We start from the raw sequence: 17,176 nt of genomic DNA on the forward strand, positions 1-17,176 counted from the left end.
CACCAGGAAACCTGTCTTAAATGGAGTAGCCAGATTGAGACCCTGTAGGTTAAAAAAACAAAAAGCACACATTATTATACAGCCATATTTGGATAGACGTGTGGGTTAAGCATTGGCTATATTAGGCAAAAACCTAGATATAGAAACCTACTTAGAGCCAATCTTTTGTGAACAGTTTTGCTGAAATAGGGCAAAGCTATTAGCTCCATGCCCTTGGACAGCCACAGTCTCTTTGAGCCTCAGTTTCTACATCTGTAAAGTGGAGATTATTATTTCTTTGTGGCATTATTAAAAGCATTAAGTGAAATGCACATACTATGGATAAAGCAAGCATACTATGGATAAAGCAAGCAGCCCAGACCCAACTTCAATTAATAGTAGCTATTGGTAATAATTAAAGAGGGAGAGGAAAAAATACTCCTTTATTTTTTAAATCCAGATCTGTTTTTACTGACTTCATACACTGATCACTGACATCTAGCATCTCTTGCTATTAAAAACTCCATTGGGAGAAATTATTTGCCTTTGTGCTACTATTTTTTCTTTTTTAAAATAATGGTAGTGACGGCTTTCACTGAGCAGGCGCCATGTTCCTGGCACTGTCCTAGGTGTTTTACGTGTATTCGGCATCTCATTTTAAGATCAGGATATTTTTCTCATTTTGCAGATGAGGAAAGTAATACCCAGAAAAATGGAGTGAATTGCCCAAAGTTGACATTTACATTCAGATCTGACTGACTCGGGGCTACCTGAACATCAGTAGTAACATGCAAGATTTCTTTCCTGTGGCGGAGCCCGCCTTGGAAGTCATTGAAAGGAACCAGTGTCAAAGCTATGCATAGATATCCCCGCTGGGGACTCGGGCTCCCTGCTAGCCACGGGGCAAGTCTTTTATCTGCATAAACTCATTTATTCTTCCCAACCCTAAGAAATAACTATGATTATCCCCACGTGCCAGCTGGGGAAATCGAGGTGCAAGGATGTTCAGGGACATTTAGTTAGGATGGAGCTGGCGCTGGATTCTGAGTTTTCCTGGCTGCAGATCCCACGTTCTCAGTCTGTTGTGCTGCATCAGAATGTTAGGATGGGATTTCTTTGCTGTTGTTTTAATGAAGTCTGAGACTGATTTCCAAAGATTGTAGCTTCCAGGTATTTGAGGCTAATTGTTCTTAATTTTTAGCTGAGTAATAGGCAGGTGCTTGATGGACACACATTTGTCAGTTCACTAGGGCTGTGCTTTCTCTCGGAGGTAGCTGTAGGCTCCAGCATCTTTCCGTAGTCATAGACCTCAGAAGTATAATGTGCAACTTGTGTTACACACAGAGAAGGGCGGCATTTTCCAGAGCTTTAGTTCTGTAACATGGAAGACCTCAAACCTCAGCCATGCTTCAGACTCACATTAAAGTAAAGTGCATTCTAATCGGTAATCAGTGCATGAGGAACCAAAGAAAATCTTAATTAAATGCTGTCGTGTGAATTTTCCAGTCATTTCATGCCTGTTGAAATGGTTTTCTTATTTAAAGTCCTTGTCCAGTGCTCTGCCCTCCCTTTTTATAGTGTAACTTTATCAAGATTTTGTGCCTTTTCTCCTATAAGGATTTAATTAGCATTGCTTGCTTAGCTCCGTGCTCCCTGTGTGCTAAGAAGCATTTGGTGCCATGCAGTGAGCATGGTGATTTGGAGTGCAACAGACGGGCCAGTTACTTCAGTTCCTGTCACCCTCAGTTTCTTTGTCCTGTAAAATGGGACTAAACATACTTCCTTGGAGGCTGTTGGGAGGAGGGTTAGAGATAATGTATTTAAATTGCCCGGCACACAGCTCCGTTTATAGGAGTTGTTTGATAATTGGTACAGATTATTTTCTGAAGTAAGAGAGTCTGTTTTATTGAGATTTCCTTTTTCCTCACTCATTTCCGCAGATGTTCACACGGTCTGTCTTCTGCCATGGCCTTGGGTTTAAGGTGCTTCCGCTTGGTCCACCCTGCCGTTTGCAGTTCCCTTGCAGGCTTGACCAGGCCTGTTTCAGAAGTTACGCTGAGGACAGCGAGTGGAAGACAAGATGACCACAGGCAATGCGTGGCCTATCCAGCTGTACCGACCCGGCATTTTGCTACCAAGAAAGCCAAAGGTAGAGACGCGTGACCTCCTCACCCCTTTCTTGTATTTAGCCCTTGAATTATCATAGCTGGAAGGCTATCAGAGATGTATTGAATTCCTCCCCTCGCCACATGAGGAAACGGTTTCCCAGATAGTACAATTGATTAGCTTAAAAGGCTATAGCGGTAGAGAACCTAAGGTCTGTTTTCTCATTACCATGTTGCCTCATATGTTACCATGGCTCAGAAATGCCTAATTTCTTTCTTTAAATTTAGAATTAGAGGTATAAGTGCCAAGCACACTAGAATGCTTGAGGCAGGGATCTACCTATTTTTCCTTATAGTAAGATCTGTGTTGGAAGTAAAATTAAAACCAGAAGGTTGTTGGGTAAGGGGTATTAGAGCTATGGTTTTAGATGGATGATCTTAATGGTTTGTGTCATCCAAGAATGAGACTTTGATATACCCCAGATCTCAGCTTAAATGTCGCTTCCTCAGGGAAGCCTTCCCTGACCTCTTAGGCTGGGTCAGGTCCCCTGTTGCATGCACTCGTGCACACTGTTATTTTACCTTTGATGTACTTAGCCCAGCACTCATTAATTAGTTAATTCACTGAAGGTTTGATGATTGTTTGTTATATGTCTTCCATGCTGGACCCAATGAGGGTAGGGCCTATGTTTTTCTTGGTTAGCATCTAACAGGGCCGGACAGTATGTATCAAAAACTTTTGTTGAATGAGCGAGTGACAGAAAATTGTCAAGCAGACCTGCTCTTTGCAGTGGTGGGTCAGGGAGTGCACTCCCAAGGATGGTGCTAGAAATATGCTGCTGAGTATTTTTTCCATTGACTTTCCTTTTACGGTTTCATGCAGACATTCCCTTTTCAGTTAATAGGAAAATTAACAAGTCACTGAAAGATTATTAATGCATAGAAGACTTCTATCTTGTTAATAGTGACAACAGTAATAACTTTTGATTTGTATGTTGTATTAAAATTTGTAAAAATTCAACTACATTTAATAACTTAATCCTTATAATTATCCATTGAAGGAATTATAATTACCCAGTGAAGACATGCTTATAATTATTTAGTGAAGCACAGATCTCACCACTTTGCAAATGAGGAAACGTGAGGTACATGTGTGAGATGTTTACCCATGGCCACACTGAGTCAGTGGCAGGACTGACGACTCGGGGCTCCTGATGCCTACTTCATTGTAGTCTTTCAGTAGCTACACATCAGCTACAGCATGTGAGCAGCATCTTTTCATATTTAATTGGCTATTTAGTTTCTGTCTTCTTCGATTGCCTCTCTAAAAAGTTGGTTTGACGTTTTCTTTTAGTTTTATTGGTTTCTTTTTATATTAGGAATGCTAATCCTTTGTTGATTGTGTCCCAAGTATTTCCTTAACTTTTTACTTTATGGTGTCTTTTGTATCAGCCTCCTTATCTGTAAATTTTAACATGAATACTTGTTTTTTAAAAATCTAAAATTGAAAAAATTATTTCCATTGTTTCTAGCTTCTATTGCTGCTCTTGGAAAGTATACTATTGTTCTAAACTTTGATCCTTTTGGATAATCTGTCTTTTCTTGTTGGTTATTTGTAAGGTCGCTTTATCCTTGGTTTTCTGCATTCACAAGAGTCTGAGTGTGAATTTACTTTTACTCTTCTGTTTGGAATTTGTGTTTCTGAATCTGAAGATTTACATCTTTCATTGGTTGTGAAAATTCTAAGTCAGCCTGTTAAGAGCAATGCGGTTTTAAGCATGATGGTGAATAAATGTTTGAAAAAAATCGCTTGCTGCTTACTGGTTGGTTACTTTGGGCAAAACATTTAAGTGGCTCGTGCCTTAGATTTCTCATCTGTACAGTGGGGACGGTAATAATCTCTTTTCATCCTACTTCAAAGCTGCTTTGAATATCTAATAGAAGAATGTATTTGAACTTGCATTGCAAATTATAATGTGCTATACAAATAGCACAGGATTTAGCTCACTGTCGATGTTCAGTAATCTTTATTGTGAACGAATTTCAATAAATGTTTGTTGAATATTTAATAAATAAACAACTGTAGGATAATATTATTTAAATATTTTATTTTCTTTTCTTCCCTCACCTTCCATAAAGAAATGCGAGAATATTTGTATTACTCACTGAAGCGATCTATGTATATACACATTAGAAAATGTATCTGAAAAATTGCCATGATGGTTTAGACGTAAAACAGAACTTTATTTAGGTCCCAATGCTGTTGATTTTTAAAATATAAGCCATTGTCACTACCATTGGGGTGGTTAATGTTTCTGAAGTACTGTTGTTCTCTTTGTCTGTGCCAGCCGTCAGATACTTTGCATGTCCTTGTCTTAGTGTTCCTTTTAAATTAATTAACATATTTCCCGTATCTCCAATTAGACTTTACAGAGGCAGCCTAGTGAAAAGTCATGACCTTTAAAATTAGGAAGATCTGGGACCAAATCTTGGTTTTACTCTTTCATGACCTTGTGACATTAGGCAAGTTATTTTACCTTTTTCATCTTCTGTTTATTTTTCTGAAAAATAAGGCATTCACTTATGGAGTGCCTACCATGTGGATAGTGCTCTTTTAGGTAACCGTATTACTTCATTTATATCCATGAAGCAACCTAGCAATATAGATATAATCCCTATTTTACAGGTAAGGAACGTGACACTCAGAGAAATACAGTAATGTGCCTGAGGTGATAAGGTTAGTCTGCATCATAGCCAGGATTTTTCCTGGGGTAGCTCTGTGTAAAGTCTGTGCCTTCTCCAGGATCTGAGAAAGTGTTTTTAGACACCATGCTGGGTCTTTAGCAGATGCTCAATAAATGGAGGCTTTTTAGAGGGCAGTGATAATGTTCTCTGATTATCCAGCACTTGGAATTTTGTCCTGCACATAGTAGGCCCTCCTTCACTGATTGTTCATTGTCTCTGTTTATTGTCTGCTGATCTTTTATTCACTGAATGCTGACTTTCCAGCCAAAGGGAAAGGACAGCCCCAAACCAGAGTGAATCTTAACGCGGCCTTGGTGGAGGGTATAATCAGCTTGGAGGAGGTGGAAGAAGAAATGAAGTCAGTGATGGAAGCGCTCAAGGACAACTTCAATAAGACTGTCAATATAAGGACCTCACCAGGTTAGTGACTGAACCAATATTTTGGAGAAGGGCGTAGGGGAAAGATTATGGCTTTGGCAGAGCTGTGTTTCGGTTCCAGCTTTGACACTTGCTACCTGGAGACCGTGGGCAGTTACTACACTTTCCTGGTCCTCAGTGTCCTTGTCTAATTCCTACCTTATAGCTTCCGGTGGGTATTAAAATAAGTGAAGTAGCATATGTAATGGTTCTGGCACAGTGACTGGCACAGAGTTGACCTTTAGTTATCCCTTCAGCAAATGTGTGTCTACTATGAACTGGGCATTCCGCCGGTGCACAGCAGTGAATAAAACAGGCATGTGCTTTGCTCTCGTGGAATTATACTATCAAAAATGGGGAGTTTTATTATTATTATGATTATAACAAACGCTATATATGCTTCTAGGTATTTAGTCTCGTAGCAACTGACATCTTTGGTCTGATTTTTTCCAATTTGTTTCCTTGCTGGGAAGCAACTGGCTGCAAACCTGCCCACCTGAGGCACTGCTGTACCCCTGAGCTTGACCAGGAAGATTACGTTCGGGTTAATAACTTCCTGAAAGTGGCTTTTCTAAGTGGGAAATGTCAGAACTGTCTAGAAGAACTGTTTGCAGATGTGATGGAAGAAGTGAGTTGTCAGCTAATGGTACAGGCAGGCAGGAAAAATCCAATTGCTGTTAAATTGGCGTTTTGGAAATTGTCATCCTAGAGTCAAGCCTGGGACCCCCTCTGAAGGTATCTGTGGGAGCCTGGGCGGTTCCCACTCATATCTTGGTTTGGATAGTTCATAAGGAAACTAGAAAATATTTCATGAACTTGTTCATAATAAAACCAAGGGAAAAAGATACAGCTCCGCTTATAAACACCAGCAGAAACAGTAATACCGAGTTCAGCGACAAGATCCAGTATGAAACCAGAAGGCCATTCCGTCATTTGTCAGCCTTTAGACTGGGGCATTTCTGCTTTTGCTGACAGTAGAGCGTGCCATTCAATCTCTCCCAACTGTTTATTTTAAACTTGCTTATTATTTTAGGTATGAAACTGATAAAGTGCTTTGTCTCCCCTGTGCTTTCTGGCCTGTTAACATTCTGCAGCCGAAACCAGAGAGTAGTTTGAGAGGAGCTCAGGGAGAAATGTGATACTTAAAATTAGCCAGCAAGCTCCACTCTTGTTGAACTTAAAAAGATGATGGGCCTGGAAAGAGGTTGGGAGTGTAATTTGTTAAAAGTTAACCTCTGAGAAAATACGGGGCAGGAGTGAGGCTGAGGGAGGCTCTCACTGGGGACAGATTGAGGGGAAAGGATTTGGAGTGTTAAGTGGCTCTGGATTTAGGGAATGGGAACACCACGCTGCGTCCTGGGAAGCCCACGTAGGGCCGTCTGTGGCAGAGGGTCTTAGGCGAACCGGGAAGGCTGAATTAAGATCCACTTTCAAAAGGCCTCCCGTTGGTATTTCCTCTTTGCTTCTTTCCCTTTAGGATTATGTTTGTGTAACGTTCTATGTAGAACTTGGGGCCATGAAGAGACCGGGTGAAACAGGCTGAACGTAACCAGTCTTTTTTTGACTAGATTCTTCCATATTATCTTTCATTACTGTCTGAACCAGCAGGCACTTTTCTTCTTACACCCCGATCTGGCTACTAACAGTTTCTATCTTCAAGGTAGTTGGTTGTTTTTAATAGTTGTCTAAGATACAGGCCTATTTGTCCATTCTTGCCCTCTCTCAGTCATCCATCCATACAGATATTCACTTACTCATCACAGCATTACTGAACACTTATTTTGTGTTGATTAATTGGTGCCATAGACGGAGAAAAGACACTCTCCCCACCTTCCCAGAGCTCTAATGCGAAGGGACAGACGTAAACCAAAATGTGTAAAATCATAGTAAAGCAGACTGGTGAAGACCGTAGCTTTGGAGTTGGTCAGATCTGCGTTTGAATTCAAGCTCCATTATTAAGAGCTCTAGTGCCCTTGAGCAAGTTACTCTCTGTGCCTCTGTTTCCTCATCTGTAAAATGGTGGAACTGTCTCAGGGTTATTGTGATAATGAAAGCAAATAAATTATAGAAGCAGTTAGCACAATTTCTTGCTCATAGGAAGTATTCAGCAAATACTGGTTATCATTGCTATAGAAGTTTGCATAGGATGCTTGGGAGCTCATGAGGGGGCTTGGAATCCAGCCTAGGTGCTCAGATAGGACTATTATAACTGAGGGTTAAAGAACAAATGGGAGTTCTCTGAGCGACAAGCGCATTCTCAGCAGGAGGAAAAAATGTGCTAAAGGACTTCAGGCTGTATTAGAGAAACGGTAAATAGGATAGTTTGGTTAAAACATAGGAGAAAGTCAAGAAGCAAGAGTAATTATCACTCATTGCGCACTTATATATGCCAGGACATGGCTGTAAGTGCTTTCCGTAAACTCTTTTATTTAATCCTCATAACAACCCTATAAGTACAATTTTTATGCCTCATTTAGAGATCAGGAAACAGACATTGAAAAAGTTGAAGAGATCTTCCCAGGGTCACACAATCAAGAGGTAGCAGAGTTGCTATTTGAACCTAGGACATTTGTCTTCAGAATCAAGGAAACTTACTGTTATACCTCCTGGACTTTTCTGGACTGATGCCAGTGGTATCAGCCATCCTCTCTTTGTGATGACATGAGTCTGGTTGAGTATCCCTAATCAGATCTTGGGCCATATTGTGGCACTGAATTATCCTGACAGCGGTTTGCTGGGACAGCTCCCCGTTTGTTTAAAAGACCCCTTTCCCCCCACAACTCCTTTCTCTTTATGTCTCAGACTGAGGCACCCATGAGTGGTTCTTACTGTGAATAGTAAGGTTTTTTTCCTCTAGTTCTCATTTCAATGGGAAATTAGGAATTTTAAATAATGCCCCTTTTCTATCTGTAACTGTGGCTTTATTTCCGTGTGTTACTGGGTTCCTGAAAATTTTGCCCAGGGTTTTCTAGAATTCAGATGTGGATGAAGATCAGATCAAGGGTAACAGTTAAGTGTTAATAGTTGGTGTTTGTTTGCTTGTTTCTAAAGGGGATCTAAGTACCAAAATCAAGGTGGGTGGTATAAGGAAATGGTTTCAAACGTGGCTGCATGTCAGAATCATGCGGTGATCTTTAAAAAATTACAGGCTCCCCTAAATCACAGGTTCCTAAGCCCCTGTCGAACTGGGATCTCTGGGGTGGGGCCCAGGAATCTAAATTTAAAAGCTCCCTGGTGATTCTGTTGCACAGCCAGATTTGAGTTCCATTGGTATAAGGGAAAGAACCTTGACTGGAATCGGAACTAAGCATACCTGAGTTTGAGGCTTGGCTCCTGGGTGTTTTTTGTTAGCTTGGGTGATCTTGGCCCATCTAAACTCCCAAGTCTCCTTTTTCTCTTGTGTAAAATGGAGATGATAATACAATGCTACGGAGTAGTTATAAGAACTAAAAGGGTTAAGAGATATCCTTTTATGTGCTTGTTTTTTTGGTGCTTACACACTTGGTTGTTTATATTTAGCTATAATCCTCACTTTAATCCTGTAAGGTAGTTATTTTTTGACTGAGTTGGAAACCAGCTATAGAGAGGATAAATAACTTGCCCGAGGTTTCATGGTTAGTAAATGGCAAAGTTGCTGGAGGGGTGACCAACTCTTTTAGTCTTAGCTCTAAAGTCCTGTGTCACAGGCAACCCCTTAGGCCCAGGCACACCAGGACACCTGGCCACCCAGGTTGCTGATAGGAATTCCAGCCTAGTTCTGTCAGCATGTCGAAGCTCTTTCTATCATGTGACACTGCTGTTTCTGTGAAAGCCCCTGGAATGGTCTTACCACATGTATAAGGGACCCTAAATATTAGTTGAATCTCAGTTAGATAGGGACTTGGTGTACAGCTACTAAGGTCCTTCTGAGCTCTAAGACCCTATCATTTATTTTTAGGATCCCTTGATCACATTCCTGTGGTCACTGAGGATGGGAAGCTTGCTTTAAACCAGATTGGCCAGATCTCCATGAAGTCGCCACAGCTGATTCTGGTGAATATGGCCAGCTTCCCAGAGGTAAGGTCCCTTGGAATGGAGGAAGCTGGGTCAAGTCAGAAGGAAACATTCCCTCCAGCTTGGGATGAAACAAGAGAGAAGGCATAACAAAGGGCACTCAGGGATAAGGGAGGGCTCTTTCCTGTTTCTGAAGTCCTTTTCTGTTAGACTCGAACACTATAGGAGCCAGGCAGGTAATCTGAATACTGCAACAGGCCCCATCTAAGAACAATAGTGGCAATGCAGCGATGGGCGCTTGGCCAACGTGGAGGGGACTGTGATAAACTGGAGAGCCTGTGCCCTGCTGAAGGGAGCAGCCTCTGCCCAGCTCCTGCTGATCATTGCCAGGCAGAAAAGTAGGGCCTGGTAATTAGCATTACCAGATACTAAGATTTTTATTTCCAGAAGAAGCCAGTAATCCAAATTTTTATGTAAGATCCTTGTTAAATATTGATAACTAATTCACTTGTTTTTTAAGATTGTGAGAAAGAAACCACATTAATGAGCGACCAGTTTGTGAGCTCTGCATTAGTCCTTGGAGCAGAGCCTCCAGGAGGTCACATTGCAGAATACTGCCCAGGGCACTGCTTCCAAGGCTGGAAGGTGGGCCTCATTACTATTGCAACCTCGGGCTGTGATTTTCAGTCTAGGTGAGGAAGGTAATGAGCTTTTCCTTATGGTTCAGTGGGAATGGACCTGGATTGGGAGTCCTGGAGGATCTGGGACCCGGTCCCATCTCTACTGCTAGCTGGCTGTGTGACCTCGCTTCACTCTCTGGGCCTCCATTTCCTCACTTGTTAATATGGGATGAAGGAATCTGAAGCCCCTTCCTGTTCCGATGGTCTGTTTCAGTGAAGCTGCGGGATTCAACAGACTGGATTAGAGCTATGAGTAAGGAAAAGCCCTTGCTGTGAGCACTGTCAGGTCAGAGGGCTCTTGCAGCTAATGTGCCAGGCTTACTCCCCCGTTCCCTTCTCCATACTGCAGCTGGAGTGAACTTTTAAAAATATACATTGGATTATGTCATTCCCATGCTTCACATTTATCAGTGGCTTCAAGTAATCTTTAAGAAAAAGATTATGTGGCTTAAAAGGCTTTGTATGGTGTGCTCCTGCCTATATCTCCCAATGTCCCCAGCCTTGTGCCATTGTCACCCTTACATACAGCTCTAGCCACACTGATTTTTCAGTTCTTCAAACACACCACACCCTTTGCATCCTCAGATCTTTGCCTGTGCTCTGCCCTTTGTTGGGAACATTCTTGCCAGGCTAATTGCAATATGTATACACACACACACACTCTTCCATTTATTTTTTATTGAATTTATTGGGTGACATTGGTTGGATCACAGCTTAAATGTCACTTTCTCAGGGAAACTTTCCCTAATCAATCTAAATCATTCCTCCACATTAACTTCTTTTATAGAGCACAATTCTTTTTCTTCACTGCACTTATCATTATGAATAGTTATATATTTATTTACATCTTTATTTTCCATCTCACTTTCACTAGATTGTAAGCTTGTAATGCAGGAATCATATCTAACTCTTCACTGTGTTGAGCACCTAAAACAGTGCCTGGCACGTGGAAGCACTCAGTCAGTTTTCCTCAACTGGATGAATGCTTGTTATTAAGTTGATGGAAGGGAGGCTCTCATTCCTAGTGTTACTGAGGAGCTGAGAAATGGACGAAAAGGGAACTGTCACCTCTTTCCCTTTCTGGCCCCCACTGAACTGCTGAGGCCTCTCTGCCTGGTTCATCTAATCCCACAGGCACTGCAGGCCAATTTAGGGAATAGCCTCCTAATTACACAGCTTGAAGACCTCATCAGGCAGATTGCTTTTCAGAGCCAGCCACTTCTGTTACTAAATGGCAAATGGCATTCACAGAAGCAGTGCCTGATTGGCCACCAGCGCATCTTATGAGGCAGGAGGAGGTATTAACAGCTTAATTTTTTCTTAGGAAGTTGGAGTAATATCTTCATTTTTCAACCAAAGCATCTTTACCATTTCTCCAAGTTGAAATTCTGCGGGTTTTAAAGGGGAAAAAAGCCTTTACAAGCATCTCAGTAGAGCGGCTCTTTACAAGGACAGAATGAGGAAGTGTGAGTTACATTGTCTTTTGAATTCCTTTATCTCATCTGGTGTATATATTAAACAAATAGTCTTAACTAAACATTTCCTTCCTCCACTTTAGAAGCTGGCCATAGAGTACCCAGGTTCATAGCTTCAAAATGCTGAGCTAATCCTCTCTGTGTTTATGTAATTCCTTTCTGTTTCACATGCGGTTGGCTTTCTTTCCAAACCTGCGCATTTCTGTGTCATGCTGTAGTGACACGATGCAGATTTACATGCATAATCCTTTCAAATGCATTGAAGACAGAAAACTGTGTTGCATTTGTTTAACATGTGTCCTGCTTGATAAATGATACACATAGTTGCTGCTTTCCATAAACTTGCCTGCAGCTAGAGTTAATGATGGGAAAGAAAAGAAGGGAGTAGAAAACCGCAGCATGATCTGAGCAAGGCAAATGAAAAAAAATTCTGCAGGCTCCATTATTGCCTTGTGGAAGGAAGAAAGCCAACATGTATTGAGTGTCTACTGTGCTGCCCGCCACTACCTTCTCATGTTTTGTTTCTAGGTACCCTCTAAAATTAAGCATTATTTGTTCCATTTTATAGATGAGAAAACTGAGGCTCGGAGAAGTTAAGTATCTCACCCAGGTTCACACCATTGCGATAGAACCACGATTTGAACATCCATCTGTTTGACACTACAGCCTGTGTTTCTTTTACCATTCATGCATTAATTCAACAAATATTTGTTGAGTCCCTGCAAGTTATTAGGTTTTATCTGTGGTGCTGGAATTTGCTGACGATTAAGACAGACAAGGTTCCTGCTTTCATCGATCTTACATTCTAGGGACTCTTTGGGATACAAAGAAAATGGAACAAAGTTGACTTCAACCCAAAGGGCCAAGGACTTGTTCACCTGTCCACAGAAGTCTTATCATCTTTTGCCCTTTAGCATAGATTAACTTACGAACGGCAATGGCAGACGTTGCTAATTGATGACCACTCCTTCCTGCCTGACCCCAGATGAAGTCTGTGATCTTTCTCCACACGGTGCTGCGAGCAGCCACACCATTTGGTCAGTGTCGCTGTTTGAGAACAGCCTGTTTGCTCTGGGGTACAGGGAGCATCCTCAGTGAGGGCACAAAGGCTAAGGTAGAAGCTGGAAATGCGATAGAAATATATGCCTTTTTATCTGAACCATGAGGAGTTCAGAAGTCATGTTGGGAAAATGACTGTAATTCCCCGAGTTTCTGCATCCTACCACATCAAACTAAAATACACATATTTAGAATACTTCAGAACTACCTCTTCTAGTAGGTTTCTCTGCTAAATGAAACCCGATTTACATTTTTTCTGTATATGAAAGGACACAGAACAATTGAAGTATAAAATAAGGTTGGGGGCGGTTATACATAAGAAGTGGAAGTCAGGAGGTGAGTTTTCTAATGGCTCTGAGTCCGTTTATTAATACATGCATTCAACGGGCTTGCACTGAGCACTGAGCCTGGTGCTGGAAAGCTGTAGATATTGGGACATAGTGTCGGGCCAGCTTGGGTCAGCAGTGGGTGCTCCTGAGCCTGCAGGGGAGGGTTGTGGGAAACACTTGGGTCGCATTGTGAAAGGGAGCGGATGGTGGTCGGATGTTGTCAGTCATGCAGTGAGAGGCATCAGAAAAGGCGGGTTGGGAGTCTAGAGATCGGAACCACCTCTTCAAATTGGAGATCCTCTCTTCTTGTTAACAGTAGAAAATCTGTTTCATTTTATTAAGGAAAATGGCTGGTCTCTTACAGAAGAATACTTCATTTCTTTATCCAGCTCTTTTATTTTCCTTGGCCATACCCTTCACACACCAGACCTAATTCCAAATTATTTTTGGCTATTTAAAAAAATCAGTTCCCCTGTGCTACAATTACTAAATACATTGAGCTGGGGATCTGGATAAAAATAAGGGCAGAGGGACATCACTGGACTAAGAGTTGAGGAGCCTAGTGTCTCCCCTTAACTCTGCCAGTGAGCACAAGTATGATGGGTGAGGTCCTCACTCCACTGCTCTCTGCTCTCTGGGAAGGCCACTTGTGCTTAGGGATGTGACCTTATCCAACAGGTCTATACAGAAGGAAAGGACCGTACTTGGCTATGTCACAGATCCCTTCCAGCTCCAGTAGTCTGTGATCAAAGGTACCATTTTAAGAACTTACTGTTTAAGTGGTAGCCACGCTGTTAGATTCTGTGTACAGCCTCCCAAGGAAATGATTCATGTGATGTGGCAGTTCTGGTTTATCTTTTGACCTTATGGTTACCCCTCATGTCCCTATAGAATTAAGGCCATTTAAAACTGAAATAGAAAAAAAATAAAACTGAAATAAATAAGCTTCTTAGGCACTCCCTCAAAAACCAAAGCAAGCCCTGGAAAAGTCAAATAGGTATACCCCAAACCCCTTTCTTTTGAAGCAGAAGTCGAGGAAGGAACTCCAGGCTGAGAATTGGCCCCATGAATCCAAGTAATTTGGATGGGCTCTGGTCAAACCTAAAATTCCTTGGAAACTGTCAGAGGCCTCATTCTCATGAATTCCACACTGTCATGCCAACGAAAGTACCTGTCTTCCACACTGCTCTCTTACCCTTTAGGGTCGCATCCCAGGTGTGGTTATGCTGTTGCTCGAGGTGAGGTGAGGCACTTTGGGAAATCAGTGTAGCGGTGTGCCACCTGGCCCATTAGAGAGCAGGACTGTGTCAGAGAAGACCCGGGAGGGTGACAGGGAGGATGACAGCACAGCAGTGCATCCGCCAAGTTACGACAACCACTCAGCCTCGTTTGGGGCTTTTGCGCATTCTTACCTTCATATACTAAGTGTATGTAATGACTCCCCTGGGTGTTCCTGTGGCCAGATACAGAGCAAGATGCATGCTCATGCTACCTCGTTCAGTCCTCTCTGAGGTGTGGGTACCACATGGTCTCAGATGAGGATATGGAGGCCCGCAGAGGTCAGGCTTGGTGCCCAGGGTCACGCAGTAAGCAGAGCTGGGGTTTGAACTGAGATCTTTCTGACTCCAGAGCCCATGTTTTTAGGCAGCGCAGCATTCTCCCTTTCCTGGAGCTCCCCCGCCCCGAGAGTCATTGCTCATTCCAGAACCTGAGAGGTTAGCATGAGTGTAGGTACGAATGAGTTAAATCTATTTACTCACTCCAAATCGGCACTGGTATACTTTGAGTGTAAAATGTCAACTGGAATTTTTAATGTATAAAATCTTTCATCTGTCTTTACACCAATCTTTGCACAGACCAGCCCCCCTCCCTTGAGGATTTATTGTGGTTTTGATCTGTCTTGCCTCAAACCATTGAAATCTTTTCAAAGAAGCAGAGCTGTTTTCTTTTTATTTTTTCCTTCTCTTTGCTTTTTTTCCTCCCGCAGTACACTGGTACCAGGAGTGGACATAGTTTGCTATTCTGCTTGATCAAAGCACTCTACACCAATGTAACTTCCTGATCTTACTGGTAACAGAACTAAATGTTTCCATGTTCTGCCAAGATGGGTTGCCAGTTATCGACAGAGGGCTTGCATCTGGTAATAATTATTTACTAATTCTGTTTACCTTTTGATCTGGTTTCAGTGTACAGCTGCAGCTATCAAGGCTATAAGAGAAAGTGGAATGAATCTGAACCCAGAAGTGGAGGGGACGCTAATTCGGGTACCCATTCCCAAGTAAGTTTGGCTGAAACTTACATGTTTTGATGTAGTGGGGCAGTTGTCCTTGGAAGGAAACCAACATCCATGATACCATTAGGCTGATAGCATACTTTATCTATATCTCTCATCCTGGTAAATGCCAGCATATTTGAGGTCCAGTTTACTGATTCAGAAATATTTATTGAGTACCTACTATGTCCTAGGGGCTGGAGATGGAGCAGCCAACCTAATAAAATCCTTGTCTTCATGTAGTTTATGTTCTGGTGGGGAAGATGGGACGTGTAAACAGATAAAACCATTCCAGGTAATGAAATGCTACATGGAAAGAAAAGGCACTGAGACCCAGTAGAGAGTGACTTGCTGAGGGCAATGGTGGCAGGGACATCGTTAGCCTGAGAGGACTCTTTAAGGACGTACCATTTGCTGAGAGCTGAGTGATGAGGAAGGGTTAGCCTCGGGGAAGAACTTCCCAGGCAGTGAAACTTCCAGGACAAAGGCCCAAGTCAGAAAGACCTCTATAGTTGTGATCTCAAGTCCATGTTCCTTAAAGAACACTAGTCCTTACATTAGTCCTTGCTTGTTGAAGAATTTTAGGCATAAGAACAGGATATTGTTAATTATATAAACATATAAAACTTAGAATTTTAAATGAATAAAAATGTACAGTAGTCCCCCCTTAACCATGGTTTTGCTTTCAGCAGTTTGTAGCCACAGTCAGCTGTGGTCCGAAAATATAAAATGGAAAATTCCAAAAATAAATAGTTCATAAGTTTTAAATTGTGTGCCATTCTGAGTAGTGTGATGGGCTCTCAAGCCATCCCGCTCCATCCCACCTGGGATGTGAATCATCCCTTCGTCCAGCGTATCCATCTGTGTATGCAGACCCCCAATTAGTCACTTAGTTGCTGTTGGGGTTTTCAGATTGACTGTTGTAGTATCGAAGTGCTTGTGTTCAAGTCAACTTTATTTTACTTAACAATGGCCCTAAAGTGCAAGAGTAGTGGTGCTGGCCATTTGGACATGCCACGGAGAAGCCATAAAGTGCTCCTTTAACTAAAAAGGTGAAAGTTCTCAACTTAATAAGGAAAGAAAAAAAAAATCAGATGCTGAGGTTGCTGAGATCTATGGCAGGCACAAGTCATCTAACTGTGCAGTTGTGAAGAAGGAAAGAGTGAGTACAGTATGGTAAGGTATTTTGAGAGACCATATTTATATAACATTTATTACCCTATATTATAACAGTTTTATTTCATTATTAGTTATTGCTGTTAATTCTGTACTGTGCCTGATTTATAAATTAAATTCTATCATCAGTATGTCAGGATAGGAAATAACATAATATGTACAAGGTTCTGTACTATGTGCAATTTCAGGATCCACTGGGGGTTTTGGAATATATCCCCTGCAGATAAGGGGCAACTACTGTATGTTTATTTTTAAGTTAAAAAAGAAAAGAAAAGAAATGATAAGACCTTGACATTCTTAAGAAAGAGAAAGCCAGAGTGTCCGGAACTCAGGGAGGGAGGGAGGAGGGAGTGTTAGGAGAGCGGGTTGGACTAGTGAGTAGAAGCTGATGGTCCGGCCATGGTAAGGAGTTTGGGCTTTACTCAAATTGTAATGGGAAGACATTGGAGGGATTTAAGTGGAAGAGTGACTTGATCGATCTGATACGGACTTTTGGGGGGCCTCTCTGGTTGCTGATTAACAAATGGAATATAGGAGACAGAGTAGACACACAAATGGTGGGGAGGTGACTGCAGGAGTCCAGGTGAGACAGAGATCTGCCTGCTCAGATTCCGTAGCAGGCAGAATTAGTTTCTCCTTCTGTAATCATTTCTCAATTATCTTTAAGTCCCTATCCCTACACAGAGCCTCACAGACAGCAAGTTCCAAGTAGGTGTTAAGTTAATTCATTGCATCATTCAGCAAATATCTATTAAGCACTAACTACATGCCAGGTACTTTCCTAGCTGTCGAGATACAGCAGTAAAGAAAACAGCCAACAAAAAAGCCCCTGTCCTGGGGCATACCTTATAGGTGAAGAGGCATAGTAAACTGAAAAACAAAGAAATACATAGTGTAATAGCAAGTGACAATAAGGACTGTGAAGGAAAACCAGCAGGATCGAGGT

At 41.9% G+C, this 17,176-nt stretch overlaps 1 protein-coding gene across 2 annotated transcripts in view; it reads left to right on the top strand.

Moving 5' to 3' along the window:
* MRRF (mitochondrial ribosome recycling factor) overlaps nucleotides 1-17,176 on the top strand; it is a 44,235-nt gene that overhangs the window by 3,251 nt on the left and 23,808 nt on the right. Inside the window, exons 2-5 of one of the 2 annotated variants that reach the window (XM_016210935.2) lie at nucleotides 1,920-2,128; nucleotides 5,094-5,249; nucleotides 9,184-9,302; nucleotides 14,969-15,060. In XM_016210935.2, coding sequence (XP_016066421.2) covers nucleotides 1,945-2,128; nucleotides 5,094-5,249; nucleotides 9,184-9,302; nucleotides 14,969-15,060 — 551 coding nt within the window. In that variant the 5' untranslated portion in view covers nucleotides 1,920-1,944. Of the gene's footprint in view, nucleotides 1-1,915; nucleotides 2,129-5,093; nucleotides 5,250-9,183; nucleotides 9,303-14,968; nucleotides 15,061-17,176 lie in introns of those variants that run through there. The other variant, XM_087822893.1, reaches the window with a different exon arrangement.

Source organism: Miniopterus natalensis, chromosome 12 (assembly GCF_054644295.1).
Source record: "Miniopterus natalensis isolate mMinNat1 chromosome 12, mMinNat1.hap1, whole genome shotgun sequence".
Classification (NCBI taxonomy): Eukaryota; Metazoa; Chordata; class Mammalia; order Chiroptera; family Miniopteridae; genus Miniopterus; species Miniopterus natalensis.